General features: G+C 40.8%; 1 protein-coding gene and 1 long non-coding RNA gene across 12 annotated transcripts in view; one reads left to right on the forward strand and one right to left on the reverse strand.

Annotated features, from left to right (window-relative positions):
• The window catches only part of RGS22 (regulator of G protein signaling 22), a 60,068-nt gene extending 51,132 nt beyond the window's left edge, over positions 1-8,936 (reverse strand). For 2 of the 9 annotated variants that reach the window (XM_064392883.1, XM_064392873.1), the window contains exons 1-3: positions 8,568-8,611; positions 8,046-8,181; positions 5,504-5,566 (exon numbers count right to left, since the gene is read on the reverse strand). In XM_064392883.1, the coding sequence (XP_064248953.1) occupies positions 5,504-5,566; positions 8,046-8,181; positions 8,568-8,596 (228 nt within the window). In that variant the 5' untranslated portion in view covers positions 8,597-8,611. Of the gene's footprint in view, positions 1-5,503; positions 5,567-8,045; positions 8,182-8,567; positions 8,612-8,746 lie in introns of those variants that run through there. The other 7 variants (XM_064392924.1, XM_064392888.1, XM_064392905.1 and 4 more) reach the window with 7 other exon arrangements.
• Positions 8,937-9,653: 717 nt separating this feature from the next.
• LOC135282869 (uncharacterized) lies at positions 9,654-16,064 on the forward strand. 3 transcript variants are annotated; one of them, XR_010348870.1, is made up of 3 exons: positions 9,654-12,270; positions 14,694-15,138; positions 15,726-16,064. It is a non-coding gene; the product is annotated as an uncharacterized LOC135282869 (long non-coding RNA). The 3 variants fall into 3 exon arrangements; XR_010348868.1 differs by lacking the exon at positions 15,726-16,064 and having other exon boundaries at positions 14,694-15,525; XR_010348871.1 differs by lacking the exon at positions 15,726-16,064 and having other exon boundaries at positions 14,855-15,525.
• Positions 16,065-16,739: the final 675 nt, after the last annotated feature.

The following is a 16,739-nucleotide window of genomic DNA, read 5'->3' on the forward strand; positions in this document are numbered from 1 at the left end:
AAACATTTTCCCAATTACCACAAAGGAGAGTGGATCAGTTAATCCATTTTCCTTTCAGTATCTGAAGAAATTTGGGGCAAAACACTCAATCTAACCACTCTCACACATTACAAACCACAAAAAAATGCACCAAGAAACTGTTTGGTACCCTCTAGCAAACTTAAAACCTTTCCAGTGGAAGTACTGTAAAATCCTGTAACACTTCTCAGAACAATGAGAGAGATTTATGGCACCACCAATATTCCATCACTGCAGTAATGAGGGATGTCTTTCAGTGAAGACACCTATGCTAAGGAGTGGATGATAGTGTACACTAAAGGAAAGGGGGAAAATTATCCATGCCAATCTAATATACTAAGAAATATCTTTCTTACCCCACACTTGGTGTGTGCTTTTGGCTTTTTACAGACAAACCAAAGACTAACTGTACCATTCTCTTTAGTTTGAGCCATTTTTGATGCTTTGGAGATAGAAAGGGAAATCTCCAGAGAAACTATACCTCAAGGTGTTAAGAAAAAATAAATCAGGTTTGGCAGGAGCCTTGAAGCTTGGGGTTCATACATTGTCAATGTAGCACAATAAATAACATCAAGGACTTGAGAATACCAACAAATAAGAAGTCTACAGATTTTGCAAACTGTTTCACTCGCAGGAAATTCTCCTCCCAAAGCCAGTATGATCAATGTAACTCAGTGCAGTAATCTCAGCTTCAGAAAAAAAATCTCTGAGCAAATAACAAAAAAGCTGTTTTCAGACTGCGGTAGCAATACTATTAAATAAATAAACAATTGCATGTACTTTTTTGACAGCAAAGAAATTTCTTAGCTGTCAAATGCACATTGAATATGGTTTTCAGCTGAAAAATAAACAGAATACATAATTCTGAAACCTGAAGTTATACACTTAACTGAAGGGAAGACAAATTTCTCTCAGTCCTCCCATAACAGAAACCAAAACAGCATCCATCACCATGTTGCCAGGATATCAGACATATAAATCTCACTGTTCTCTGCCTTAACAGTTTTCAGATACACTCAACTTCAGATACAATTAGCAAATGTGTAAATATGCTCACATCCCAGACCCAAATAATGTAGCTTGATCCCAAGAGAAACAGAATGACCACAGCTTGGCTGCTTCTTAGGTTAAGGGTGGGAGTGAATAGAGATCTCATCCAGGAGCATTGCCAAAACTTCCTTAAGAAGGATATATGTATATATCATAAATAATTATCAGTGAGAGTCCACACCAGAAAAGAATTTGAGCAGCTCTATGAAGTATCTGGAAAAATTCACACTACACATGGTCAATGAAAAATCTCCCACTGACTTTAACGAGTCCAGGATTTCCCTTCTGTTGATGAGTAAGAAAAAAGCCATAATCACATATCACTATCTAATTAAGAGAGAAGAACATTCAGAGTAAATGAACTTTTAACATGGAATGTAGTCAGGAATGCTTTGTTTGCTTCCTTCAATGTCAAAGACCTGATGCAAGTTTTAGTGGTGTGAAAGTCTCAACGTAACATACAAGTAGGGCCTTATTTCTGTCAAAGCTTTTTAAGGGAGGTTATATTGGCAACTGCAGCCTCCCTCCTCACACCTGGAAAAGACAAGAGGAAACTAATGAGCATGCACTGATGCCTTGAATCAATGGTTTGTTGCATGGAATTATTCAAAGTTATCTCCAAAGCAGTGAAGGGCCTGCAGAACGCAGCAGAGTGGATTGTTTTTTTTGCTTTCTGCCCTTTCTGCAATCTGTGACTCAGATCATGCATGATTTTATTTGTGACAGCACTAGGTTCTCAGCACCATTTGGTCTTCAGAAACGCTGACTGGCCTAAGCTTTGTTACTTCGGCTTTAATTGTTTTCAGAATCATCACCTGCATCAAATGCTGGACCCCAGACTAAATGGAGGAGAGCTTTTACAGTGAGAACAATGCTCAAAAGAAATATTCTTCAAATCTAAAGTTGATAAAATTATGGTCACTTAGAAGATTTCTGCTGCAAGGGAAACCAACAACCAGGGACTCGCCACCAAATTGTCATCTCCTGGATGTGTATCGATTGAGCACAAGGTAGCACTTTTGTCTCCTCCAACTCCTTGAGGTTGCAAAGAGGAGGAGTGTGCCTTCCTCAGGATCACTGGTGACTAGAAAATGACAGGTAAGACCCAGCACAAACTTGGGATGGAATGAGTAGCAAGCAGCTTGTAGAGTGCAGGAGAAACAAGTTGACATTACTGCCTTCAACACTGAGCTGGATGGCAATTTCTGACTCTTGAATTTTCATGCCTGACTAAACATATCCTTGGATGTTTTTAGTACATGAATCACAGATTCAAATTCTAGCCTGAACTCCTAGAAATGGAAATGTGTCCTGGCCAATGTTTCTCCTAAATCTTTCATTTTACATTAGTTACTAAGGAAGGTGTAACTCGTTTGTGTGTCATGTAATTGGTTTCTGCTACTGTGAAATCACCATACTACTGGCAACAAGTGCCCTCCTGAGGTTTTTTGTGTTATGTATTTCAGAAATACTTTCTGTAAATGACACTTTATTACAGTATATAGCTCTTTGGAGTACCTAGATTTATGTCAGATTACACTGAATGTCATTATAACAAGAGAATCACTTAAGGGATACACTGTAAATCAAAGGAAAAAGAAAAGCAAACCAACCACAGGAAAACCTGCTGCTGTTATATCAAGTCCCCAGTGATACAATTTTCCATATGCTAATGGTGCATTATAAATCAATGCAGAAGCAGTGCCTTAAAATGAGCATATACTCCCCCTCATTTCTTGTATCAAGTCTCACAATATTTTCAGTTTAACTTGTTGCCTAACTACTAGCACACCTGGGTAATGCTGTTCCCAGGCAACAGTGTATAAGCACAACAAGAATAAAGCAATGGAAATTTCAATGCACTGTTTCAGTAGAAGCCTTCTGAGAAGGAGAGGGTAATTGGGAATGTAAGGTATTCAAACCACAGAACTCAAGGCATTAATAGAACTTAATCCTGAAGAGGATAAATCCTTAGGAAAAGATCAAAGAGAAAATAAAACCAATTATGAGAACATTACAGTTAAGAACAGCTAATAGAGCATCTGTTTGCATGAAGATATGTAAATATGTGGAAGAGAGACCATGTGTCATCTTAGAAACCCAAGCATAAAAGAGTGTTTACTCAGGAGCCACTGTGAACTCTTTTCTGTGGGCTTCCAGAGCTGTCAGGAGTGCCTGGACAATTGCTGCAGTCCAGAGCTGCTGAGCTGCGCCAGGACTGTGGGCTGAGGAGCCCTCTGAGGCCAAGGAGAATTCTGGCCTCTAACAGATGTCCTGAAATTTGTGTATGTCCAAGGAGATCAAGAGACTAAAAAGGCTGAACTTCTTACCCACTCCATCCTCTGCAATTTGGGGAAAACTTGAAGCACTGTTTCCAAATAAGCAGCAAAGGCATGGAGAATGGTATTCCTGTGCTAAGAACAATCTGGCACATGGAAGAAGGCCTGGGTTTAAAACCTAAATACTTAGCCTTGGATTTAGGCAGATATCCTAAGGCAGCTGTGAGGCAGGAGTTGGGGGAGTTGAGGTGTTGGGGAAAGAAAAAAACCCCAGCCATTTACCACACAATTTGTTCCATCTGTGTCTCTCTAGCTTTGTATACTCTTTGGAATTTTGCAGTGTGGTGAAAGCATGTAAAGACTGAGCCCCTGAAAGAAGTCAGTATCAATGCTGTGCACAAAACTCACACTCTGATGTAGAGTTTACACCTCCAGATTCTATTTTAGGATTAAAAATTCGAATGAGGAGCCCATTCTACCATCCTTAGTAGTACAATTTCCATGCTGTGTACATTTACACAAATCTATGATGTGGCTTAGAGAGACAGCTGTCTGGTTCAATTAAGTAAGCCAAATCATTCAGTTATGAATCACAACTGAACTTATTTCATTAGTGACCTCACCAAGCTACTTTGTAGCTCCTTTGAGGTCCAAGGAGCATCAAGAAATATTCTGCTCCCTCCTAATGCTGGCAGTGGTTCCTACCAAGCAAGCTGTGGAATGGATATATGTTCTTGTAGTGTTGGACTGCAGTGCCTTAGGAAGGGAATAGGCTGTGGGACAACTCTGTGCCACATCAGGTGGGAGCCACAAGCGACCCTGTGGAAAGGCCTGTGCCATCTGGCAAGGGATTTGAGTGTAAGGTGTCAGGGCCAAGACTACTAAGAAGTAGTTGGATGAGGTTGCCACATTGAGGGAGCAGGACTGTACATGTGACTCTCAATAGAGTGGGGAGCCAGACTAGTTGATAGGGAAAAGGAGCAAAATACAGAAGAACTGGTTAAATACAAGGTAGTGGGTATGATGGTCTCACTGTAACAGGACCAGCACAGAATACAGTGTAAGGCTGTGCTGCAGATGGGAGAGGAAGAGGAGGGAAGTGCCAACTTTGAAACCTTCCAAGCCATAAAGAGAAAGAGTTGTTTCTTGAGCTAAAATGTTAATTAATCACTGAGTACATTGCCAGAAAACTGTAAAAGGACAAACATTTGTTATGTCATCATGCTGTAACACTATAATAGAAGTGGACACCTTTTAAAAAAGTATTTATGTGCCTTTTTCATCTCCTATTCATATTATTTTAGTGCATTGTGATTTAAATACATAAATTATTAATTATGTACGTTTAAATACATAAATAACCTAGGGATCTTTGTGGACAACAAGCTGTCCATGAGCCAGCAATGTGTCCCTGTGGCCAAGAAGGCCTGGTGTACGTTAGGAAGAGGACTGCCAGCAGGTCAAGGGCTCTCCAGTACATGGGAGACATGGAGCTCCTTGAGCAGTCCAGTGGAGGGCTACGAAAGTGATTAAGGGACTGGAGCAACTCTCTTATGAGGAAAGGCTGAGGGAGCCAGGCATGTTCAGCCTCAAGAAGAGACAAATAACAGGGGCACTTATCAATATCTATCAGTATCTGAAGGGAGGATGATGAAGGGAGGATGATGCCAGGCTCTGCTCAGTGGTGCCAAGCAATAGGACAAGAGGCAACAAGCAGAAACTGATGCAGAGGAAATTCCACCAGAACACAAAGAAGAACTTCTTTACTGAGTGGGTGACTGACCACTGGAACAGGCTGCCCAGAGAGGTGGTGGGGCCCCCTCACTGGAGATATTCAAGAACCATCTGGACACAATGCTGTGCCATGTGCTCTAGGAGGACCCTGCTTGACCAGGGAGGTTGGACCAGGTGATCCACTGTGCCCCCTTCCAACATGACCCATTCTGTGATTCTGTAAATTAGCAAAACAACATCTGACCCCAGAAGTCCAGATAACTGGGCTATTCTTACTGATAATAACACTGAGCACTAAGAGTTGCTACCATTAAAATACAGATATATGGCAAAACATAAAACTTTCCAAGACGGATTAAGTTACTCTTAATCTTAGTAAGGCTTTTTCTGTATTTTGCAAGGGATTTCTGTAAGGTACTTACCGGAAGACTCAAAAATTCATTAAAGAAATCCACAAGCATATCATCTGAGGCTAAGCATTCTTCCTATAGAGAGATAAAACCACAAAGCACAGCTTGTAATAGTCTGCAGTAATATTTAAATGTTGCCTCAAACAATATTTTTTCCATGAGATATGACATGGAAGATTTTGTAAAACATTATTTCCCATTTTTGAGAATACAGTAATTGCATCACTGTTATATTCTAGCCATTGCACACTGCCAAGGTCCTTAGCAATTTAAAATGCACACATGAAGGTAAATCCTTTACCAAGGAATTTACAGATAAAGCCTTCATAAACCAAACAGCTTCTAGATGCTGAAACTTTTGAAAAAATGTGCATAAGCTAACAGTCTAGAAATTCCCGACATTGTACCTTTCTCTCTTGCACTTGGGAAGAAGGAGAGTGTAATATTTCACCAGAGCCACCTTCTGTTCTCACACTGCTGCTTGAGGATATTTGGGGACTACAAGGGAGTACACTAACCTATAATTTGGCTCAGCAAGCAAGCAGTGTATGCCATACTTTGAATCTGACAGAACTAGGAGGCTTCCTGCTGTCCTCATCAGAAGTGAAGACTGCATCTGCAGGTGTTTTTGTATCCTTTCTGATGCCTGCATTTTGAGTCCTGCTAACATGACACAAAAACTGTAGACTAGAAGTTGAATATTTTTGCTGTTGACAAATCCAAAAGCATGGCTCCAAGTCTTACTTTTACTGCCTCAGTATCTCCACCATCCCCATTTCAATTCAACAGAGGGTAAAACTGGAACATTATTCCACTGGTCTTCAGATATGTGTCTTCAGTATAATGAAGACACCTAAATAATTTTTAGTAGTTTAATTTTCATGAATATTCTATAATTCCAGCCTTGCAAGGCAAAGAGAATGAACTTAAATTTAATGTATTTGCCAATAGTGGCAAAGGTGTTGCAACGCAAATCCTTTTTCTCTTTCTGAAGTTGATAGCATTGAACTGTGCTAGTGAGGAATAGCATTAAAGAGAGATTATGCACAGTGTACAGGCAGGCAGTATCTTGATCCAAACCCCAGTGGCCTAACCTAAATGCAGATAGCTTGTGCTCAGATAAGGAAGAAATCTGAGATAACATGCATGACAAGTCAGGACTAGACCTGATGGTGTTTGTCTGGCCCTTGTCTGCCAGCATTTATTCCTTAGCACTTGTGGTTGCTGTGGTGACTAATACAGCACAGGCAAGGAAGCCCAAGCTCATTCCTAGAAAATGCTGCCAGTGCTGAAAGCAAGGCTTTCATGCCTTATTCACATCCCAGGCCTGTGGCAAATGCAACTGCAGTGCCATGGACCCAGGGACGTTTGGGCACTGCTTAAATAGAAATTTACCAAAGTGTCTAACCCATTTTGAAATCAACAGAGAATCCTTTCACTAATGTCAACAGGCAACCAATTCCAGAAATATCAATTCTGCAAGTGTTAAACACAATTAGGAAGGGAAATTACTTAGAAACAAGCTATAGTCAGCCTCATGTTTGATTTGACACTGACAAGGATGAATCTCAAGATAGGACTAGATATGATAATACATGATGAAAATATTTTATTGTTTCAAATGACATATTTAAAACAATTAATTTAGTGGTGAAAGTAAAAGCTCTTTAGGAATATGCAGGTAACATGCTTTTAATTTCCCAAGGATATAATTCTTTGTAGTCCTATTAAACAGCAAAAAAAATGTAAACATAGTAGTTGATTAATAGATAAAATGCTTATGATCTTATTAATATGTGCTTTATTACTTACTGCATATTATATACTTTCCTCTATTTTTTGGAGAGTTTTTTTGTAGACAGCCTTATTTTCATTTGAATTCAGTTGCACTTTCTTATATGCACATTATAGGTTAGGGAGTTGCATGTATATTATTGTAGCTTAGATTTTTGTGCCAGAAGGCATTTGGTTTTATTTCTTTCCATGCCATATCTCCTGAAGTACAGTCTAAATCATGACTAGAAAATCTACCTTAGAATTGCAGCTGGAGGTTAAGGTGTGCTAAAAATTGGTCCAAAACTAATGCTTTTGTTGGTTCTGTTTATGGTAATAAATACCATAAATAAAGCAGTATCTAGAGATTCCTAAAAGCAATATCAACACATTTATACTTTAAAATGCATGAGAAGTGCCCAAAAGGCACTAAGTTACAAAGGCATCCAAAACAGGGAATAGGCAAACATCACCTGAGCTGTAATAGTAAACATGTCATTTCTTGTGAGGTAACAAACATATATACCTTTTAAACAAGAAGAAAAACATCAGGGAAAACCTACAATGAGCTATGAGCAAAGGGCAAAAAAGGCAAAGTAAGGAGATTGTTAAACCTGTCATGTTGAATCTTTCAGTTGTTTGTTTCCTTCATTCATCCTAATTCACTTTCATTTCCATCTTTATTCTCCATAGCCTCCTGTTACTTTTTTTTCTAATTATTTTCAAACTAAGTATTTTGTCTGACAAAATTTTAAGAAATTGCTCAGTAATCTATACTTACAAAAAAAGAAATGAGAAAACAGACAATGGTTTCCAAAATGTTTTTTTGCTTTTTTGCTCCATAGCTGCACAACAAAAATAATGACCAAGCCTCATAAGCATACTTACTAACATTTCTTCTGTTATACATGGAGGTTCTGAAAAGAAGATATTAAATATCATATGTTATCCAAGCAGTACAGTTAATCTGGTTCAACTACAATGCAACAAAAAGTAGTGAGGCATGACAACCCTCCTGGGTATTTTGAAATAAAATAACTTGATCTGAAGAAATAAAATAAACTAAGAATATGTTGTAATGTTGACTCGTGCATGAAAAGATTAACTATCACAAGAGTTATTTAAATACAAATCAAGTATTATTTAAATATATTATTTCTTATACATATCAGTTAACTTCATGTCAGCTTTCCTCTGCAAAATTGATAACTAGAAGCTTGGTGGTTTAATGAAAATACAGATTTGTATGACAAAGCTTTGAACAGCAAATATTACAAATCATGTGATAAAATTAAAAAGATACGATTGTGTTCCCGAATAATCAACTCTCATCCATTCTAGGAGAATATCCTATGACGCCAGTGATATTCAGTGATGCCATTTGAGGGGAGTAAAGCTCTCTCTTGGGAGTGATGAGCTCTGCCGGGCAAGTTTACACCCGTCAGTTCAAAATGCCCCTCTTTTGTATCACCTCCTCTGTACCTAAGGCCACCACCGTGGGGCCCGAGCCCCGTGCGACACGGGGACAGCGCGACGTACCGGTGGTGAGCCTCTTGGAGAGCATCCTGCCTCCGGCCCCCGCCGCCGGCCGGTTCTGCCCAGGTGAGGTCCCGGGGAGCGGCTCCTGCCCCGGTGAGGCCCCGGAGAGCGGCTCCTGCCCAGGTGAGGCCCCGGAGAGCGGCTCCTGCCCAGGTGAGGCCCCGGAGAGCGGCTCCTGCCCAGGTGAGGCCCCGGAGAGGGGCTCCTGCCCAGGTGAGGTCCCGGAGAGCGGCTCCTGCCCAGGTGAGGCCCCGGAGAGCGGCTCCTGCCCAGGTGAGGCCCCGGGGAGCGGCTCCTTCCCAGGTGAGGCCCCGGGGATCGGCTCCTGCCCAGGTGAGGCCCCGGAGAGCGGCTCCTGCCCCGGTGAGGCCCCGGGGAGCGGCTCCTGCCCAGGTGAGGCCCCGGGGAGCGGCTCCTTCCCAGGTGAGGCCCCGGGGAGCGGCTCCTGCCCAGGTGAGGCCCCGGAAAGCGGCTCCTGCCCAGGTGAGGTCCCGGGGATCGGCTCCTGCCCAGGTGAGGCCCCGGAGAGCGGCTCCTGCCCAGGTGAGGTCCCGGGGAGCGGCTCCTGCCCAGGTGAGGCCCCGGCGATCGGCTCCTGCCCAGGTGAGGTCCCGGGGAGCGGCTCCTGCCCAGGTGAGGCCCCGGCGATCGGCTCCTGCCCAGGTGAGGCCCTGGAGAGCGGCTCCTGCCCCGGTGAGGTCTCGGGGAGCGGCTCCTGCCCAGGTGAGGCCCCGGCGATCGGCTCCTGCCCAGGTGAGGCCCTGGAGAGCGGCTCCTGCCCAGGTGAGCTCTCGGGGATCGGCTCCTGCCCAGGTGAGGTCCCGGAGAGCGGCTCCTGCCCAGGTGAGGTCCCGCGGAGCAGCGCCGGGGCCGCCGGGCCCGGCCGGGGCCTGTGGCCGCCGCGCCGTTGCCATGGCGCTGCAAACACGGCCCGGGCAGCCCGGCCTGGCACCGCGCTCCCTCAGGGAGGACAGTCCCGAAGGAGAGGCATGAGAAGCAGAAATCTGAGGATGCTTGTAGCCAGAAATGAAACTAAACACTCCCAGAATGTTAGTTGCTGCCTTGGCTCCAGCATGGAAGAAAAAGTCACGTTTCTGGTGGGGTCAGCAAAACCTATGTGCAAAGAAGGAATTCAGGGTCCTATATGAGGATTTCAGAGGGATTTAGGTGTTTCACCACTGGGAACTGAAAACCATCCTACCTAGCAAGTACCTTATCCTAGAACTGCATAAATCCTTCAGGGTTTTTTGGCATAAAAGTTCACTCAAAGGTTCTCTGTTTGTTTTCAGACCAGCACTGCTTTTAGCAGCTTGGCAAAAATCCCACTGGGATCAGTTGTACAAGATGTCATGGATGCAAGGTACATGAAGGGCTCCTTTGAGAAGCCTAATCCATCAGCCAGGCTCGGGAAGTGCCCAAAAGGCACTAAAACCTTGCCATTCCCAGAAAACTACCATTTGTGCCCCCTTTCACAGAGCAGAGTAGTAAATCCAGTTGTAACGCTCAACTGTGAAAAAATGTTTTATTTTAACTCATACATGACTTTGGTGGAATCCATGGTAAGTTAAAACAGAACAAATGCACGTGCCCAGGGACTGCAGCTTAAAGTCCAGAAGCTGATGAATGTCAATAATAAACAAGCAGCAAATCTGTTATCATAGAGGCAGGGAAAATGGCTTCATCTCCTAGAAACACAGGATATTTTGCACCCTCTACTCCAGATGTGCATTTCCACTTTGGGGGGATGCCTGCCCAAACACAATCACTGGTCTAGTAGCTAAATGCCAGAATAATACTTCTTCTAATTGTCTTAATGGAATATTGTTAGCTGTGTGATTAGCTTTTAAGGGTGGTTTAGGTCAGGGGGAGTCTCCCTTAAGGGGACAATAGTATTTCCAAAAGCCTAAAAGATAAGCTGAATAATGTGTTCTTCAAGATATGCATTTCAGGCAAATGTTTCATATATATCTGAAGAGCATAGTCAACAGAAATAAAGAATAAAATATGAAGATTTAGACAAGTTACCTATGGACAATTAAAATATCAGTATTCTGATGAAGTATTAACTGTTACATTCTCTGTATGCAGACTCTTTCATCAAGATATGACAAATATTAAGTTAACATTGAATTTCCTAGTGCTGTGTATCAGGACATATTCTACTGTCACTATGATATTTAAAATAGGTATACTAAATGTATATGTAAGAGAAATATGCATAACAGCCCATAAAATGCAAAGTTAAACCTTTCCAAGAGGTAGAAGAATTGCACTCCATTGTATTATGGGCTTGGATTGTCTCATAAGCAAACTACTTAATATGATTAAATGTTTAAGCTAATATTCATTCCACTAATTTTCTCCCTGCCCCTCTTTCTGATGGAGGTATAAATATAGTCTGCAGTGTAGAACTTTCTCCTAAACTTCCCTGATTGCTTGCAATTTTTTAAGAAAAAACAACAGAAATGAGATTAATGAGCCTTCCTTTTTTTAAAATTAGAAGTGGAAGCTATGAGGCAGGTCAGAAACAGCTGAAATCTGGAAATGAGTCAATTAAGAAAAATAAAATTTAAAAAGATCCCTTTCCTATCCTTCTGCCATCAGGTATATTTTGACATAAAACTCTTAGGTCTTTGTTCTGTTTCAACATGCTTCAAAGATTACATTTAGGATTAAGCTTATCAGAAAAATATACATTGTATTCTCTCATAGAGAATCTATTAGCAGTCATCATCACTTTTTCATTATCTTACAACAGCACACATTTAGGTCAAATATCTTATGTGTGTGCATTTCAGTCCTGATTTTACATTGCCAGTTAAAAGTTCACCAGCTAGTAAAGCTGAGATATAAAGATCAAGCTCATTTTCCTTTTTCACATTTTTCTTTCCATGCTCTTATTTTATTTTAATTTTTATTATTATTTAACTTAGCAGACCTGCAGGCCTACAGGATGTTTCATAAATAAGTCAAAGCTGTGACCTATCCCAAAAAGCATCTTACCCTATAGTAAAGATGAATGCTAGACAGGATGGGGAATAAGTTCCAAAAAAGGAGATACCCATAAAATATTAGACAAAAGAAAGAAAAAACACTAAAAGTAGGCTTGAAATTGTTAGAAAATTTAGAAAATGGTAATCTATCAGAAGGCCATCACCAGAAGAGGCTGCAATGGAAGACAAATGGAAGGAAAACATCGATTGGTCCACCTCATACCTGCTGGCATTTCCCTCCTCTGCTTAATTTATGAAGAACCATTTGGAGAGCTGAACTTTCAGTCAAGACTTTAATCTGTCCTCCACACATCTGTGGAATTTATGCTTCCAACCATTTGTCTGTCAGGGCAAGGATTTCAAAGTATTATCCAGGCAAAGCAGATCAAAACTTCTGAGACAACTTTGTCCACAAGGAACCACACATGTAAACTATGCCAGCGTGCTGGATGAACCAGCTTCCTTGGGACTCAGGTACAAACAAAACATAAATTAGATTACTTTACTGAATCCAAATGCACTCTTGTGTTTGTAGGTGCTAACTTGTGCTTGATTCCTGGCAGTGGTCATAGTGAAGTCATGAATTTTCACATAATTAATTATGCATTCAAAAGGTAACAAATACTTATAACAAAAATGCAGACACAGGTCTAGAGAGAAACTGAGGGACAGCTATTGATTCTCCATAGAAACACCCCATCTCAGATATAAGTGGGCATTTCTTGCTATGATACCTTTAATATTCAAATGTTTTTGCAGAAATCTGACTTCAATTGAATATAACTACAATTTCTTTTTCAGATGATTACCACAAAGATTTTAGTATTGCATCTGGTAGCTGCAATCACATACACTGAAAACAGGTGCTAGGAAACCTATTTAAATATTGACTGCAGAAGTGCCAAAGTGAGAGTCAGATCACAAGAGAGAAGCACAAGTCCAGTGTCAGATAGCTGGTCCTTAAATGCCTTAAATTATTCTGTTGGCAAAAACACAGAGGATGCCTGTGGTGATGGTGCAGCCTCTGTGTTGAATCTGATAGTCCCAGTTTACAGGCACAGCTTAAGGCAATTGTGTAGCTGTCAGGAAAAATTAGTGCAAACACCTGAGGAAACTGTTATTGGAAATATGAGCAGTCAAAAGAATTTGAAAAGGAAAGAAATAATATTCCTGAAGATAGTCTAGGCTAAAGCAAAAAAGCAAGTGTTTAAAATTAAAATAGGAGAGATCAATAGCATGCTGGCCTATATCAGCAATAGTGTGGCCAGCAGCACCAGGGCAGTGATTGTTCCCTGTACTGGGCACTGGTGAGACCTCAGGTGCTGTGTCCAGTTCTGAGCCCATCACTGCAAGGACACTGAAGTGCTGGAGCATGTCCAGAGCAGGGCAGTGGAGCTGGGGAATGGTTTAGAGTACAAGTCCTGTGAGGAGCAGCTGATGGTGCTAGAGTTGTTTAGCCTGGAGCAAAGGAAGCGCAGGGGAAATTTTAACACACTCTAAAACTACCTGAAAGGAGGCTGTATGTAGTGAGTTGGGGGTCGATCTCTTCTCTCAGGTATCAGGCAATAGGACAAGAGGAAATGGCCTTAAGTTGTGCCAGAGGAGTTTTAGATTGGCTATTAGGAAAAAAATTGGATTGTCAAGCACTGGAACAGGCTACACAGAGAAGTAGTTGAGTCACTGTCCCTGAAGGTCTTTAAGGGACTTCTGGATGTGGCACTTAGGGACATGGTTTAGTGGTGGACTTTGCAGTACCAGGTTAATGGCTGGACTCAATGATCTTGTGGGCTTTTTCAACCTAAACAATTCTATTATTCCAGAAACAGTAAAGGAAGAAACGGGACTTAGCATGGGGCTGTCAACATTAGAAACCTTTAACTGGAGGAGACTTTCAGAGGAAAGTCCAAAGAGCTTTGCCTCTACAGAAGTCTTTCTTTGGATAGTCACTGGAGAATACTTCTTGACTTGTCCATGTCGCCAACAGTCCTATAACAATCCTATTCTATCAGGACAATGTAGAGGTGTCTTATCAAATTTAAAGGCTTTACGTAAGGTTTGATTTCCATTTGCTTAATATGGGTCTTGAAAAACATTAGGGGGATACAGAGACATGCCTGGAAGATGAACCAGGATTTGGAAGGCGCACTTAGCAATTTGTGATACACATTTGTACTCTTACTACCTCCTACATGCTAAGTAATATGTATGCCTCCTGCATACACACCTGCAGTCATCTGAGTTCTTCATAAATTTCTATTAGTGTCTTAAGGTGTAACTCCTAGAGCTTTAGGAGAAATTCACACAACTTTTCCTAATTTTGGAAAGGAGTATTAACACTTAATTGAAAAAGCTATTTAGAAAGATTATGAAATAAAATTATTAGAAATAGACATAGAGAAATTATTTAGATATTATTTTTAGAAATAAAGTAATTCTGCAAAGACAATGAAAATCAGGAAATAATTACTAGAGCCACAGCTATCAAACCATGTACAAGATAGAAACATTGACATGGTGCATAAGTCTACAGCAAGGCAGAGAGAATTTTTTGCTAGCAGCCCTATTACAGTTAATGTAGCATATCTTTGAGCTGAAACATAATACAGATCAGAAGAAACTGTGACAGTTATTTCTCACAGAGATTTCACTGTCACAGAATGTATCCAAAGTTTTGGCACTGTGTACAAAAGATTGCATTGTTATTGTCTATTATCTGTTTTCCATGTAGATAAACTGGAGTCATGGTTTGTAATACATTTTGGCTGTGCTAACTTAAGCTTTTCAAATGTACAACCACTTCCTATTTCTAGTTGCGCAAGTAGATTTCATGACTTTTTTTCTGGGGTTACTCACAGCTTGGTTTATGACAGATCAGTTTCTTGATCCTGGCTTAACAGGTGTTCCAGTCCACCAAAGGTCCAGTCAAGAGGCATAATGAAGAAGCTCCAGCAGAGACAATAGCATATGCCAATAATGTCAAATGTCCTGGTGGTAGATGTCAAATACCAGCAAGAAACACTAAACACATGCATGTCTACCCTTTCTTGCTATCAAGCAGGTGTGAACAGTAGTCCCCAAACCAGGATTCCCCAGCTGAGTTAACCAAGTGAAATATTACTGATGCATCAAATCTGGATAGCAGCAGTGCTGTTTGAGACAAAACATCTCACTGACCACCAGTGAGACGGTGTTAGATTTTTGTTACATTGCTGTGGCTGCTGTAGAGATCTAGAATGAAACAGACTGGGAGACTCATCAAGCAGAAAAGAAGAATCAGGAGGAAAAAAAGAAAAATATTTCATGTTCCTCCACTTCAAGAACACAGCAGTGTCTACTCAACAGGTGCTGAGAATTGTATGAGAATCCATAAGTAGAAGTGCTCCTTAAGATTTCAATAATGCTTCAGAAAATCATCCAAAAATTACAGCCATCTTTTTTTTTTTTTTGTAGTTTTTTTTACTTTCCTAACTACCTATTGCTCTCCTAGACTCCAGGAGTACCTAGCTGAAAAATAAAGAATGCTTTAAGTTACCAAATCCTCATCCAGTCTTCATTAAACAGACTGAAAATAAAATTAAATTCAAATGCTGTCATTCTGACATTGTTTCAAATATGTTACATGGGAATACTTAGACTTTTCCAATTTGAGTTTAAAAAAGTTGATGTTTTCCCTTTCTTGTTTACTAATGTCTTAAGAACATCAAGTATGAATAAAATGCATACAATGTTTTTGCTGTGGTCATTTAAAAATCATGATGGAGGAGGCACTTGTACAGTAGTCATACTTCATAGAACCATATTGAGTTTTATTATCAAATATATTTTTTGTACTTGGGGAATAAAGTCCAGAGCTTGCACCTCCTGAAACTATGAATTCTAAATGGTTCAACTGCAACACTTGTGTGAAAGAGTTATGTTTTGTACTGCAGACTGGCATGGAGACTGCTGGATAATCCAAGTTCGTGGCTGCGAGGGGAACTGGGCCAGGAAGCACTGTTCAGGCCAGTCTGTAATTCCACCATCTTCCTTGGTTGCTGTAGTACCTGGCTGTGGGCCCAGCACAGCTTCACCTTGTAAAGGAGGCCCTGGAGAAGTAATACCATTGGAATTGCTTCCCAGGATGCTCACTCCTCTTGTAGATTTTGGTACGCAGCTCTGGGGGGCAGGAATTATGGCCACCACTGCTTTAAGCCATTCAAAATATTTTGCATTTGTAACGTTGAGTTAATGTGTATGGGTTAAAGAGGGAAGGAAAATCAGAGTTCTGTTCTGTAAGAAAAACCTTTGGTGCCCCCTAGTGATATTTTATTATCAGCATTTGAAATTAAGGGCTGTTTTCAGGGAGGAAAGCAGTTCAACATTAGGATAGTTTCACATTTAAGTAAATTAATTGAGCAAAGCATTTAAAGAATGTTTGTTTTATTGGTATCCATTCTGTGTTGTATGACATTCTCCCTGGATCACTTTATGAAAATTATTTAAACCAAGGAAAAAGCCCAGAACAGGAACTTAAGCAGTGTCTCAGTAAGCATTTCTGTTTGGAGCAGAAAATGGGACTCATTGTACTTTCTCACATTATGCCTATTTGGGATACAGAGTCTTGAATATTTTCTTAACAGAAACACTACCAACAGAAATGCTGAAAGGTAACCACATCCCAGTAATAAGTTTTTTACATCACAGAGTACACAAGAGCAAAAGGACAAAGGAAAATGAAGACTGAAATTGCAACATTCATGAGAGTGCTGCTTTTGTACAAATCGTTTCAAAAGAGGAGAGAATGTTTGCAATACAAGCAGAACTCATTTTTAAAAGCCAAAAATATTGCTCTGGCCACCATCTCCAGAGCATCTAATCTACCAAAATGTGTACCAGGAAAATGTGATGTATTCAAAAATTTCATTTTTGAATGAAAGAGGAAAATTTCATTTTGTAGCCCAGTG

Source organism: Passer domesticus, chromosome 1 (genome assembly GCF_036417665.1).
Source record: "Passer domesticus isolate bPasDom1 chromosome 1, bPasDom1.hap1, whole genome shotgun sequence".
Taxonomy (NCBI): Eukaryota; Metazoa; Chordata; class Aves; order Passeriformes; family Passeridae; genus Passer; species Passer domesticus.